Raw genomic sequence first — 13,915 nt, forward strand, 5'->3', positions numbered from 1 at the left:
TCATCTCTTTTGATGTGTTTCAAAGCAAGTTGCAGACATGAGCACACTGCACCCCTAAGCGCCCCAGCAGATCCTTAACTAGAGTTCAATACTTGTTAAGGTTTTTCTATTTTAGGTAAAATTTACTTACAATGAGATATCCAGATCTTAAGTGAACCATTTGCTGAGTTTTGGCAATGCAGACACCCATGTAGCCCACATCCCTATCAAGAGAGAGAATTTACCCTCAGCCCAGAAAGTTCCCTTGTGCCCGTTTTCAGTCAATTCCCATACCTGCCCCAAGGGTCCTATTCTGATTTTTTCACCATAGATGACTAGTGTCTATTTTAACGCTTGATATAAATGAAATCATGCAGTACATATGCTTTTGTGTCTGGCTTCTTTCTCTCAGTATAATGCATTTGAAATGTAGCCATGCTGTAGCCTGCAGCAGTAGCTCGTTCCCTTTTGTCGCTGGGGAGTACACTTTGTATGGATCAAGTAGTGTTACATTGCATGAACATACCAGAGTTGGTTTATCTGTCCTCCTACTGATAGACACCCGGCTGTTTGCAGTTTTTGGTTACTGTGAATACAATTGCTATGAAATTCTTTTTTTTTTATTTCTGCTTTTTCTCCCCAAATCCCTCCAGTACATAGTTGTATATTCTAGTTGTGGGTCCTTCCAGTTGTGTCACGTGGGATGCCGCCTCAGTGTGGCCCGACGAGTGGTGCCATGTCTGCGCCCAGGATCCAAACCAGGGAAACCCTGGGCTGCCGTAGCGGAGCGCGCGGACTTAACCACTCGGCTACGGGGCCGGCCCCATTATGAAATTCTTGTACTTCTCTTTTTGTGGACAAGCTGCTACTTGTGAGTATTAGCTGTATAAGCCTTTGTCTGTCACGTCTTCCAAATATTTTTTTCTAAATATGTCATTCATCTTTTGACTTTCATGGCGTGTTTTTCTCGTGCGAGTTTTTAAATTGTATGTGGACAATTTCATCAGTGTTTTCTTTTATGGAGCCTGGGTTTCATGTCATGATTTAAGAAGCTTGATGGACCCTGATATTATAAAAATATCCACCCTTGTTTTCTTATAGTGCTTTCACGGGTTCTTTCTTCTATTTTAGTCTTCAGCCCATCTGGATTTATCTTGCTGTCAGGAGTGAGGTAGAGGATGCGGATTCATTGTTCAAACAGCCAGTCAGGGCCCCCGACACCAGGCGCTGAGTCTGTCTCCTGATCTGAGGTGCCGTCCTTCTCGCGGTCTCAGTTCCCGGGCAGGCTTCTGGCTCCTGTCCACTGACTCGTCTGTCTCTTCCTGGTTCAGCCCACGTTGTTTTAAAAACAGGAGCTTCATGACAGAACCCTTCCTTGAGTCTTCTTTTTTAGAAATTGCCTGGCTATTCTTGTTTTGTTTTCCCACCAGATGAATCACCTGGAATCATTTCGTCATGTTCCAGAAAATAATCCTGCCAGGATCTTTATTATGATCACAGAGATTTTGCAGATTAATCTGGGGGAGAAATTCCATCCTTCCAGGATACAGAAGGGATGAGGGAAAGATGAGCATCAAGCATGACTCCCAGGTTCTAGACTTGGAGCCCAAACGGATTTGGGGCCTTTAGGAGTGGGGCAGCGGGCTATGGTGACTGCCTTCGTCTGAGCAGGAGCACACGCAGGCTTGGAGGAACGAGGAGTTCCATTTGGACCTTCAGAATTGGCGATGTCTATGGGAAGTCCGCAGGGAGAAGCCCCAGATGTAGAGGTCTTCCTTACTGGCTTCCCTCATTCATTCTGGAGTCCACCTGCTACATGGGTACTGGAGTGACCCCAGGCTTCCCTTGTGGAATGCAGATAGCCTCCAGAGTCCTGTGTGGTCTGGCCCTGCCCCTCTCTGCACCCCTCTTCTGCCTCCTCTCTTCTTGCTCACTGGGCCCCACCTACCAGCCTCTTTTCCATTCCTCCTAGCATTTGTACTTGCTGTTCCCTCTGCCTGGAACATCCTTGCTCTAGCTCTTTGCACGGTTTACTCCTTCCTATCTTTTAATTTCAGTTCCAATTTCACTCCCGGAGAGATGTCTTTCCTGAGCACCCTAGGTAAGTGGGCTGCTCCCTACCCCCAGCAGCCCCACCAAACTGGGGTCTCTCCCCATCTCTTTCTCTCTCTACTCCTTTGGTGTTTCCTTTGTAGACTTTAATGAAACTTGTTGCTGTTTTACTTGTTAACATGTTTGTCATCTGTCCCCCTGTGATGATTAGTTTTATGTGTCAACTCGGCTAGGCTATAGTGGTCAATTATTTTATCAAACACTCATCTAGGTGTTGCTGTGAAGGTAATTTGTAGAGTGGCTAACATCTACGTCAGTTGCCTTGAGGTAAGGGAGAATATCCCGGATAATCTGAGTGGGCCGCAGCCAATCAACTCGAAGGCCTTAAGAGCCAAACTGAGTGAGGGTCCCCTGAGAAAGAGGAAATTCTGCCTGTGAACGGCAGCGTCGGCCCGTGCTTTAAGAGTTTGCAGCCCGCCCTCCCTGACTGCCTGTCCTGGGCATTTCCGACTCCCTCAGCCAGTCTCACAGTTGTGTAAGCCAATTCCCTGCAATAAATCTATCTACAGCTCTATCTATATTTATCTATATAGACAGAGTTAATCATATACAGATGATGTTTGATTTTCTGTGTCACCTTGCCTGGGCCACAGGCTGCCCAGATTCAACCTTGTTTCTGGGTGTGTCCGTGAGGGTGTTTCTGGAGGAGATTGCCATTTGGATCAATGGACTCGGTAAAGCAGATGGCCCTCCCCAATGCGGGCGGGTGGGCATCCTCCAATCTGTTGAGAACCTGAATGGAACAAAAGACAGAAAAAGGTGGAATTAGCCTCTTTTCTCCTGCCCCATTGACTGAGCGGGGACATGTTGTCCTCTCCTGCCCTCGTTCTGGGATCGATACTGCCGGCTCCCCTGGTTCTCAGGCCTTCAGACTCCGCCGGAACAGCACCATGGGCTTTCCTGTCTCCAGCCTGCAGGGGGCAGGTCATGGGCTTTCTCAGCCTCCATAACCATGTGAGTCAATTCTTCATAATGAATCTCTCTCCCCCCTCTGCAGCCCGCCTCTCTCCACACACACACGCATATCTCCTATTAATACTGTTTCTTTGGATAACCCAAACACACACACACACACACACACACACTCACACACACGCACATCTCCCACTGGTTCTGTTTCTCTCCTATAACCCTGACGGACACCCTCCCTCCAGTTGACTCCATGAGGCTGGGGACCGTGTCTGTCTCCCTCCCCATGCCTGGAACAAGCGTGCTTGCTGAATCACTGACTGGCCACACACTGGAGAAGCCGACAGTGTGAGCTCCCTCAGAACCCCATGTCCACCACCAGACCCCTGACTTTCTAGGCTAAAGGGCAAATGAGAGACAGTACCTTACGCACAGACCTTGGCGCTGGGACCTCCAGGGATCTGAGCCTGCTATAATGGAGGAGGGAGGCCCTGGGGTCTCACACACCTCCCTGGGGACTTCTGGCATTTCCCCCGGGGCTTGGCCTCAGAGTTGGGCAGGGGAGTGACAGGATAGGGTGTGCAGGGAGCCCCTCCCCCAGTGATTGGATTTTCTCTGTACCTCCCAGGGGGAGGCCTTCAGGACACCTGCAAGCTCCCCAGGAGCCACGGGCAGCTGAGGGCCTTCTGCCTCCCAGCTGTCTCGCTGAAGGCCTTGCACAGGCTGGGGGCTTATGAGGGACTCCAGTCACGGCTGCCGTCTGCAGCAGGAGCAGGGTGAACCTTCTTCGTGGGGGGCATCTGCAGCTCTGTCACTCTTTCCTCAAGGGGTCTACAGGGCTTTAGCCCAACGTGCCACCCAGTCCAGCAGCAGTCCCCTAAAATTAGGGCCCTGCCCCGATGCACCATGCTCTTCTTGACCAGGCTGCCAAGATGCTGAGAGCTGGTGTGCAGGCTCACGAACCCGTTTGTCTGCCTGGAGGAAGAAACTGAAAGATAGGGAGAGGGTGAAGAAGTCCCAGTCGAGTGAGAGAAAGTGATGGAAGGAGCAACGTCTCCTTGTATAGGGGCAGGAGAGAATAAACCTCAGGGCGGGAGAGAGGGCCAGGCTGCAGACCAGAGGAGAAGAGTCCCAGGGGACTGTGGCTCCCAGGAGCCAAGAGGCAGTCCTTTTCTGGAAGAAGGGAGAGGCCAGTGCTGCTGAAAGGGCAAGGCCACCGAGGACTGGACAGCTTCCATTGGATTCATGGCCGGGTGGAGGTTAGTGCTTTGTGACCAGTGCACTTCGGGGAAGGAGCAGGGATGGAGCCAGATGGCTCTGTTCGAGGAGTGAGTGGGAGAGGAGGCAGGGTGCTGCCACTCCTTCCATGGGGGGCTGGGGGGTGGGCAGAGAGCTCGAGCTCCAGCCAAATGGGCTGTGGAGTTGAGGGTCTTTTTGACATGGCCCAGTTGAAAGCACTTGGGAAGAATCCAGCAGAGAGGCTGACAGTGCGGGAGGGAGGGGAGCTGAGTGATGGCAGAATGATGGGGGCTGGCATCTCTAGGAAGGAGAATCCTGAGACAGCCACGACTGGGAGGAAGAAGCAGGGGCCGCCGAGACCAGAGGGAAAGGACTACTGGGAGGCAGTGAGGCTAGGCTGAGGTCAGGTGGCAGGAAGTGCTCAAGGAGCTATCTACACTGCTGCCCACACTGGCTCAGCCTTGAGGTCACCATGTGGTTGGGGTGGGAAATGAACCCTCTGGGAATGGAAGATGGAACCAGCTCAGTGGGCCAAGCTTGTCTTTTATTTTGGGCTCTGAGGGCCAGCAGAGCTGATTGGGGACAGCTGTGACCCTGGAAGCCCTCTGGCAGGCTGAGAAGGCCCCAGTAGGAGGGCTGGCCTGGGGGATCTACAGGCACGGGCTTCAACACCCCAATGGCTGGCTGTGAGCTGCACGGTCACTGGGCCAGTGGGTCACACAGAGCCAGGGAAGGGCCCCTGGGCCCACTGGAGAGAGGGGACAGGAGAGGTGGGCCCAAGTGCCCCGTACAGCTCTGAGGGGAAGCAGGGGACTGCCTGGGGCCTGGCACCAGTGGGAGCCACAGTGAGGATGGCTCCTGGGGAGGCCTCCTGAGGAGGCACTGCCTGAGAGGGGCAGGGGGAACAGAGGCAGAGACTGTGACAAGGAGGGATGACTGGAGCTGAGGGACACCCGTGGGACACATCCATTACCCAGACCTGCGAGCACCGCTCTGCAGGAAGCAGGAGGGGCCTGTGTGAGCAGATGGCTGAGCGCCAGGGCTTTTGGGTAATGACTGTTTCCACGACTCTTCTGGCTTCTGGGCTGGGGAGGCCTGCTTCGGCCCCTGCTGACCTTTGCCCTCAGTCACAGCCATTAAGAGTGGAGAGTGGGGGCATCTTCTCAGAGCACTTTACGTTCTGCTGGACAGAACAACCTGCCTCAGTGTGCGTGCCTCCCTCAGCCCCCAAAGTGTGCCCTTGTGTTAGAACATTTCGTACCTCAAGGACGAGAATATAGACTCTCCCTGCCAGTTAGGGGGATAAATGTGATGTATTCCATTTTGACTGCATCGGATCCCACCTGGGGCTTCAGCTGCACTCTTACAGCACATGGGGGAAGAAGGTTCCAACTAGCTTCCTTGCCACCTTTGGGGAGGTGTGGGTCCATCTGCAACCCCTCCCACCTGCATGCCATACCCTGGCCACCTGGTGGCAGAGGCACAGGTCCTAGCCATCTTATTAGGGTCCCCTTCAGAATGAGGCTCAACCATAAACCAAATTCAGATGAAGCTCTGTGGAAGCCACTTTCTTGCTGTGAGGAGATGGCTGGAGTGTGGGGTGACAGGAGTCTCTGTCGTCTTTTTGCAGTTTAAATCTGAAACAATCAGCAGCCAACCTGCTGGCTGCAAATGCTGGTGGGGAGGAGAGGGGAGGAGGGAGGAGGGAGGAGGGGGCCGGGGCGGGGCCTCCAGATTGGCTGGGATCCCGCAGCAGGTCCAGATGGAAAGGGCCAAAGTGGGATTCCAGAGGGTGGGGCTCCAGGGAGGGGGTGGAGCTCAACAGAGGTGGGACAGTCAGGCAAACTGGAGCTATCACTCTCCTGCCACTGCAGTCCTGGACCTGAAGCCAAGCCATGGGGACTTCGACCTGCCCCCTGCACCCCCGTGGACCCTGCACCCCAGCCCGCTGAGCTCTTCTGGCTCCAGCACTCAGGACGGACACCGCTGAATTTAGCCTAGGCTTTGGAGGAGGAGCCAGAGGAGGGGAGTTGGGGAGACCTCTTCTCTCCAGGGACCAGGCACCCCAAGGATGCTCAGCTGCCCAGAGACTTCACCAAGGGCTTGTTGGCTGTCTTTGTGAAGTGACAGTACTTCACTCTCCTGTGCAGCAGACATGTTACTCGCTTTGGGATCCCTCCCACCTCCAGCCACCCTATATGGGCATCCCTTCCATGGGAGGAGCTGGATCTTTAATTGGGTCTGCCATGCCTCAGTGGGAAGAGGATAATGGTGTGGAGAGTTTAGATTCTCAGTGCGAGGCGCCCTCTGTCTCCAGCCCCCAGTGCAGAGTTGCTTTAGTGGCCTCCTGTCCCATTTCCTCCTCTGTAAAATGAGGAGCTGGAGTCAAAAATGATGTGTTTCTATGCTGTGACGCGACACGATCACAGCGCATGCTACACAGACTGCTTACCCCTCACTCCTCGGTGCAGCATCTTCTGATGCACAAGACATTCAGTTGCCTTTGAAAGAACCGAAGGCACTGCAGGCTTGGCTGACAGGGGTTTGTAGGGACAGAACGCTCCCTTGAGAAATGAAAACATAGAGGCACTTTTCTCCTGGCTGTTTATTACAGAACGAAGAAAAAACGCACTGGCTGGAAACAAACGCCAGATTTCAAATGTAGAGGCGAAATACAAGATGGCAATTAAAATGTGATTACACAGAGTCTGGACACTGAGAAAAGTTTACAGGACAGTGGAGGTGGGTTTTCTATAACAGACACTTAAATATACATGACGGTAATTGCAGATAGAAACCATCAAGACAAACCGCAAATCAACTATTAATGTTTACAGACTTTTCTTCCCCCAAACCACAGAGCCTTACATCAAAACAAATACTGAAAGGCTTCGAACCATGACCGTCCCACCTCCACCCTGCAAAGGTGCCGCTGGAGAAGTGCAAACCCAGGTTTTCTCTCCGTCTGGATGATACAGGGAGGACACGCGAGATTCTCGAGGTGGACGGTAAAGACAGTGCTCAGCTCACACGCTCTCTTCCCTGTTCCTAAACCTACAGAACTCTCTCAGCCCTGCAAGTGTCCTCCGCGGACACTGACGACCAAACGGCTTCTGCTGTGGTGCTCATCAGGAGGGAGCTAGCGGAGACCGACAGGTTTGCAAAGGAGACTAAGAATCACACAAGGCGACAGAACTTTTTGTGAAAATGGAAATAAATGGCCAAGTGGTTTTCTGTTTGGCATGTGTCAGTCTGCACAACACCTCCTGGTCATATCCACATCTCTCACTGCAGCAATACCATCAGCGACTCGGCTACCTGGCTTATAAGGTGTCACTGGAGCGAACAGCACAGTCTGCGTATTTGCAACAATGTAGAATAAACACAAACAATGCGGAATAAACACAACTACTGAAACGAAAGCCGTCACTTTATTTACAAAGTCACAAAACGAAGTATAAATACTTCTGTCATTAATGTTTAGGAAAACCATTTACAAAATTTTCAAATATGTACAGGTAGCTTGAAAAATCACCAGCTTTCCATTTTGTCACAGGTAGAGCGAGGGATGGGCATGGGCTGATGCCACTCGAATTATAACAAGGAAACGACTGCGTGGCTGTGAGGCCAGCAGTGAACTTGCTGTGGCTTCACGCGGCTGCCTAGAGTGATGCCGGCGTGGGGGTTTCTAGGGGTGTTTAAAGCTCCACAGCATTCTGGGTGACTTGGCCCGCATTCCGGGCTGCGGCATTTTGGGCAGCAGCATGCTGTTCCAAAATGTCATCGATCAGCCTCAGGTCGCACACCCAGTCTTCATCTGGGCTTGCGCTGGGGCCTTTCAAGAGAGCTTCAATGAAGTCCACCTCACTGCAGTCAGGTGGGGAAATCAGATCGTTCAGTGGGGGCTGGGGCTGGGGCAAAAAGTCGTAGGGTGGCAGCTCAGGAGGGGTACCCATCCTGTTAAATGGGCCTGGGGACTGGCTGGCAGCAATGGCAGAGGCAGCAGCAGCAGCGGCGGCGGCGGCCACATAGCTTGGCGGCTCAATGCCCTGTATGGGACTCATGGGACCAAAGCTGGCCATACCCTGCTGGAGGGACTTGGTGGCGTTCAGCACAGGCACGGGACCCCGCACTGGGCTCTGTCTGAGGCTCTGGCTGCCCAGCAGGCTGAAGTTGGGGTTGGCCAGGGTGGCACTCACCTTCTGGCCAGGCCTGCCTCCTGGGGCTACCTGATTGGGGGGCACAACTGCCTGCTGCGATGGAAAGGCTGGGGCCACCAGGGGCACTCTCACGGGTGCCTTGGCGAACATTGAGTTGCTATCAAAATGCTGCTGGATGCTATTATCTACTTGGCTTGGGGCTGGTTCCCTAGAGCTCGCTGTGGTCGCAGCCGCTACTGCCGCCGCCGCCCATGCAGCATTGTTGAACATGGTGGACATTCTTGGCACACAGGGCTGTCTGAGCTGGTGGGGACTCAGGGGCTGGCTGCCCAGGGGGCTGGGACAGAACCCAGGCAGGGGTACTCCTGAGGGAGTGGCCCTGGGAATCTGCATACGCCGGCAGACAGAGTTGAGGCTGCCCAGGGGGTTCTGGGCTGAGCGGGGGGGTATGGGAAATGGGGGGCGGGAGCTGAAAATTCCTTGCTGCTTGCCTGGCGTCGGTGGGATCATGCCCATGCCCTCACGGCTCTGGTGCCTGGTGGGTGGGGTCATTCCTGGACTCAGAGGGTTCTGAAGGAGCCCAGCTCTGGGTGGCATCATGTGCTGGCTGGATGGGGGGCTTGCCTTGGTCCGGCTACACTTGGAGGTGACTTGCTCTTGGACGGCTATAGAAAGAGAGAAGTGGGAATGAGTTCCAAAGGTGTCCTCACCTTGGGCCACAGCTGCTGGCGAGGAGCTGCCAGCCTAGCACTGACCTCTCACCTCCTGCCCCTGGCTCCTACTAAGCGTCCCCTGCACCTCAACTCTTCTCAACTCCCTTGTTCCTCCACTTTCAGCCTGGACTGCAGTTCTTCTGGGAAGCCCTCCCAGACTCCCCGGGTCTGTGCTCACAGCCCACCCCTGGCCCCGCCACGAAGAGCAGATCACATTGCACTGAAAATGCCAGCTTATCTGTCTGTCTTTTCAAGTAGATTGTAAGCTCCACAGGGCGAGGGGCTGGGTCTGCTGTCCTCAGTTCTCCGTATGCAGGCCTGGTACCACCCGCCCCTTGACACATGCCTGCCGTTGACACTGGCCTGCTTGGAACTTGTCTGCCCTGTGTCTGCAGCTGAAGCCTGATGTGCCACTCCAGCCTGGGCAGGTGGTACATTCAGCTGGAATTAGGCCCAAGGAACAAGGGATTTTGCACGAGAATGAAGGAGCAATGCTGCAATGGTGGCACTGGGCTAAAATAAAGATGCTGACACCTGTTGGAGGGCAAGCAGCCTCTCCTGAGCCCCCGAGCGAGAGTACCCTTGGCCTGGCCCAGTGTCACTACTGGTTGCTAAGGGTTGCTTAACGCATGTCTCCCCGGCTAGTCGGAAAGCTCCACCAAGTAGGGCCCATGCCTGGTTTTCGCTAATAGCTGTATCCCGACCAGTAAATGTTGATTACAGTCATAAGGGCCGTGGTAGGGTGGGGACCCCTGCTATCTGTTGAGGCTTGGGGAGCCCTTGCCATGGTCTCCTTGAGGCAGAGCTTCTCCAACCCCATATTCATGGCCCACACCTGAGAGATGGCCCAGGACCCCATTAGAACGGAAGTTACTCCAGCAGCGGCGGATGGGGGGTTGGGGAGAAGAAGGGCAGGCTCAGAACCCTGGGGTGTACCTCTCTCCCATTGAGAATAACTGCTGTAAGGCGCCTTACTCAGTTTAATCAATCTCCTGAATCAAACAGTGATTTTGGAGTCATTAAGACCCGGCCTTCAATTGCGATCCTACCTAAGCTTTCAGTGTGAGAGATCCAACCTGGGTGCTATTTCATTGACTTGCAGACCTCTCCTCTCTCCCTCACTGCTTGCTCTGGAACGAATTCTCACCGCACCCTCACTAGGTACCCTCTGGCCCACCCCTTTAGGACTATGGACCTCAACTACTTACCTTGAAACTGACTCATCTGTTGGGCGACACATGTACTCCGCTGTTCAGGGGTCATTGCCATAAGACCTGATCTCTGTTTCTCTTGCTAAACAGAAGATGAAAAAGACATGTTAGCTTATGGCTACCGAGAAATATTAGCCTTGGGATCGCTGTGTGGGGACCCAGGACTTGGCTTTGGTGTAGCAGAAAGCATGAGTGAACACACCAACACACACTTGCATGCATGCCCCACCCTCCCAAGCAAAATTCCACAGGTATAAATAAAAGCAGGATTCTGCACCTGGGTTAAAAAACCAACTGCGACAGCATAGGATGGGGCGGGAGACACAGAGCTTAACAGCAAGAGCGCATAGAAAAAAGATTTAGGCATTTTGGATGTCCTTCTGCTCAGGATGGGTCAGCAGTGAGATGTGGTCACCAAAAGAGCAAATGTAACATTAGGCTGCATTAATAGAAGCAGAGTATGTAGAAGGAGGGAGGTGACAGTCCTACACTACTCTGCCTTGGCCAGATCGCGTCTACAGTGCTGACACGAGTCTGGGCGTGCCAGTCTTAGGGAGACCCAGACGAACTGGCTGCATCCAGAGGACACTAAGCAACGGGGACAGGGTTTGGACTCCAAACCACGCAGACAATGAATGGCTGAGCAAACCAGGGATGCCAGGGCTGGGGCAGAGCAAACTCTGGGCTCTGTGGTGGGAGGTGCCCAGCCTCTGCAGGGCTGTCATGGAAAAAGGGCCGAGGCTTGTTCTGGGTGGTCCTGGCATGAACAGCAAGATGATCACACGGTCAGATGGATGCACTGTCCGACACCCCAAGTAGCCACTCAGTGCCAGCTTCCCTTCATTCTGCTGACTGGCTGCAGCATGGGCAACTGGGCCTGGCTTCCGGTCTCCATCTCCAAGCTGGGTGGGCAGGGGAGGAGCCGAGCTTCAGGGCCGCAGTCCCAGCACTGAGTCTGGGAGCAGCTCAAGGGAACAGCCAGGAAAGAACCAGATGAAGGCCCAGGGAAGTCACGCCTCCCCCTGAGATCCTCAGCCATTCAGTTCCAGGTTGTGACTGAGACCCAGGACTGACTCCCAATCCAGTGCTCACTACCATCTCTCTCCCCTTCTCAAGAAGCCTGCTTACTACTGTACCGACAACCTAGGCAGCTCCGTCAGGGAGCAAGCCCCCTGCCCAGGTCCACTTTCTGAGCTGTGTCCCCCCAGATGCCAGGAGACCTGGCTCCACAGCACAGACTGCTTGCCCCTGGGCCTGCTCTTCTGTGCTCGGCGGGGCAGGCGTGGGTCAGGGGCGGGGTGGAGGGCCTGCACTTGGGACAGTGCCCAGCTCCCAGGCCTGGCGGCAGCTCCTAGCCTCAGTTCCTGCCAAGGCAGAGAGGCCGAACACATGGCACTGGGTGGACTACACCACAAGCGGTTTTGCCATCCCGCCCTGAGCCTGCTTCCTGTCCGGGCGCTCGCCCCCTCCCCCGGGCCTGCTGACATATGGGCAGTGGGGACACGCCCGCCTCTAGGCCTGCTCACGTACTGAGCACCCCACACCCAGTACTTCACATTGTCTGGCAACAACCCTTCGAGGTGGGCTCCGCTGTTATCCCAGCATTACCATTTTGGACACTGAGGAACACAGAGGCCACGTGAGCACTCAAGGCCACACCATCAGGCGTAGAGGAGCACTGGGTCTGTCCGAGCTGCTTGGGATGGGTGGGCATTTCAGAAGGCAGCACTTTCACGTCTGTTCTTCACTTGGTCCCTGACACCAGCCCTGGGGGATCCGGGCAGATTTTTGGTCCCCAGCTCACTGAGGTGACGTCTGAGGCTCAGAGAGGTTAAATGACTAGACCAAAGCAACATGAACCCAGTGCTCCCGCCTCTCCAGCCTGCTTCTGGGGACTGGCTCCTGTGGCTGGCTAGGTCTACACGGATCCTAACTCTGGCCCCACTGGCTGCCCCATTAGTTTCATCTAGTAACGCAGATGTACAGGCGTGAGGGTGGGGCAGGTGGAGGCTAGAGCGTGACCAAGGAAAAAGCAGTGGATGGCCAGGAGAGTCCAAAGGGCCGGAGGTAGAGAGGAAAGACCCCCAGGGCGTAGGAACAAAAGGAAGGCTGGGCTGGGCAGGAGTCAAGGGTGGAGGCACTGGGGAGTGTCTGCCAGATGAAAGAAAGGCTTCTCAAACAGTCCAGGGTTACAGGAACAACGAGATGTTGGCGAACGTTTGTCCAAGGAAGCACGAAATCCAGAGCATCCAGAGTTTAAGGGAAAATCCGGCCAATGGCACGGCTGCAGAAACTCCCCGAGTCCACGCAGCGCAGCTGCCACCTCGCCTCGGGGGTGGGCCTCCGGCGTCCTGGGGCGCCGCCATCAAGCAGGGGTCTCTTCACGCGCCTGGGGTGTTGCGTCCAGGGGCCCGCCGGCACTCCGCCCCCTGCCCGGTCGTGTGGTCCCTGGCAGAGTGAGCCCGAGCTTTCTCTCCAAGCCTCCCGAGGAGGCTGCTTCCTTTGTTTTGCAGACAGGGCCCCCATCCTTTGTTCTGAATCCATGTGCTCCAAAGATAAGCCCCAAGAAAACAGTTGTTGCCTTTTGACACTGACAATTAGAATCGTTGGAAAATGGAGAAAACAGGAAACGACAAACGTTTTCAGTGACCAGGAGGAAGTGGCGGCTGAAAGTTGCTGCCTGGTGCCGGACACTCGTGAAGGCTGGCCCAGGCAACCTGCGGCTTTCCATAAGCACAGTTATGGAGGAGGCCACCAAAGGACTCCTTTTTCTAGAGCTGCAATTGTCATGGTGCTAGGTCCTACTGTGCCAGGTGACACTGACAGGGCAGCTCCAGGTGGGCCCTGTGTGTGCCTAGGTGTACTTCCCCCATGGTGGTCACTGTCGTGAGCCTGGGGCTGGGGTCAACAGGAAGTCTCCCAGAGAACTAGGGCCCGGCTCTTCCCTGTCACACCTGCCCCCAGTCACATTCAACCCCGTGGCCACAGTCGCAGAAAGGTCTCAGACAGGATGGCGACCAGGAAAGTCCTAGGGCTGCCTTTCTAGAACTTCACACTGACGCCCAGGGAGCTGCACAGCCCCCGCCTGTCCTGGGGGCTCGTGGAAGGTCTCGCGTTCATCTGTGAGCGCCAGGCAGGAGGGCGAGGTGAAGGGCCAGCCCCAAACCTCACCACTGCCCAACCCAGGGCCCAGCAGTGGGCAAGGCCAGGCACTGTGTCAGCTTCACCCTTTCAGCCACCACGGGCGAATGTCTCCTGTAAGCCCCAGAGCAATCACCTGGCTGCTTCCTCTCAGCACTGCAGGGGAAGAACGGTCTCATTCCTGATTAACCACTGAATCAGGCAAAGGGACTATCTAATTGGATGGGGGACGGGCCAGAGGCAGAAGGGCAGATGATCAGCAGGACTCACACACAGACGCCCACAAAGGGTTCCTAGAGTTTAGCCGGATTCAGACTGAAGTTACTCCCTCCGTGATCCCCAGGAGAAGAGCATTCTGACTAGGAAGGGGCTCCCAATGGAATGGCTTCTAGCGGACAGAGGGGAATGGATCCAAAGCGGTATTTTGTACAGCACATTGAGGCAGGGAAGG

General features: G+C 54.7%; 1 protein-coding gene across 2 annotated transcripts in view; it reads right to left on the reverse strand.

The window, feature by feature from the left end:
* Positions 1–6,842: 6,842 nt before the first annotated feature.
* The window catches only part of MAMLD1 (mastermind like domain containing 1), a 126,066-nt gene continuing 118,993 nt past the window's right edge, over positions 6,843–13,915 (reverse strand). For both annotated transcript variants that reach the window (XM_046673935.1, XM_046673936.1), the window contains 2 exons: positions 10,321–10,405; positions 6,843–9,064 (listed from right to left, as the gene is read on the reverse strand). In XM_046673935.1, the coding sequence (XP_046529891.1) occupies positions 7,938–9,064; positions 10,321–10,405 (1,212 nt within the window). In that variant the 3' untranslated portion in view covers positions 6,843–7,937. The remainder of the gene's footprint in view (positions 9,065–10,320; positions 10,406–13,915) is intronic.

The sequence above is a fragment of the Equus quagga genome, chromosome 10 (genome assembly GCF_021613505.1).
Source record: "Equus quagga isolate Etosha38 chromosome 10, UCLA_HA_Equagga_1.0, whole genome shotgun sequence".
In the NCBI taxonomy this organism is placed as follows: domain Eukaryota; kingdom Metazoa; phylum Chordata; class Mammalia; order Perissodactyla; family Equidae; genus Equus; species Equus quagga.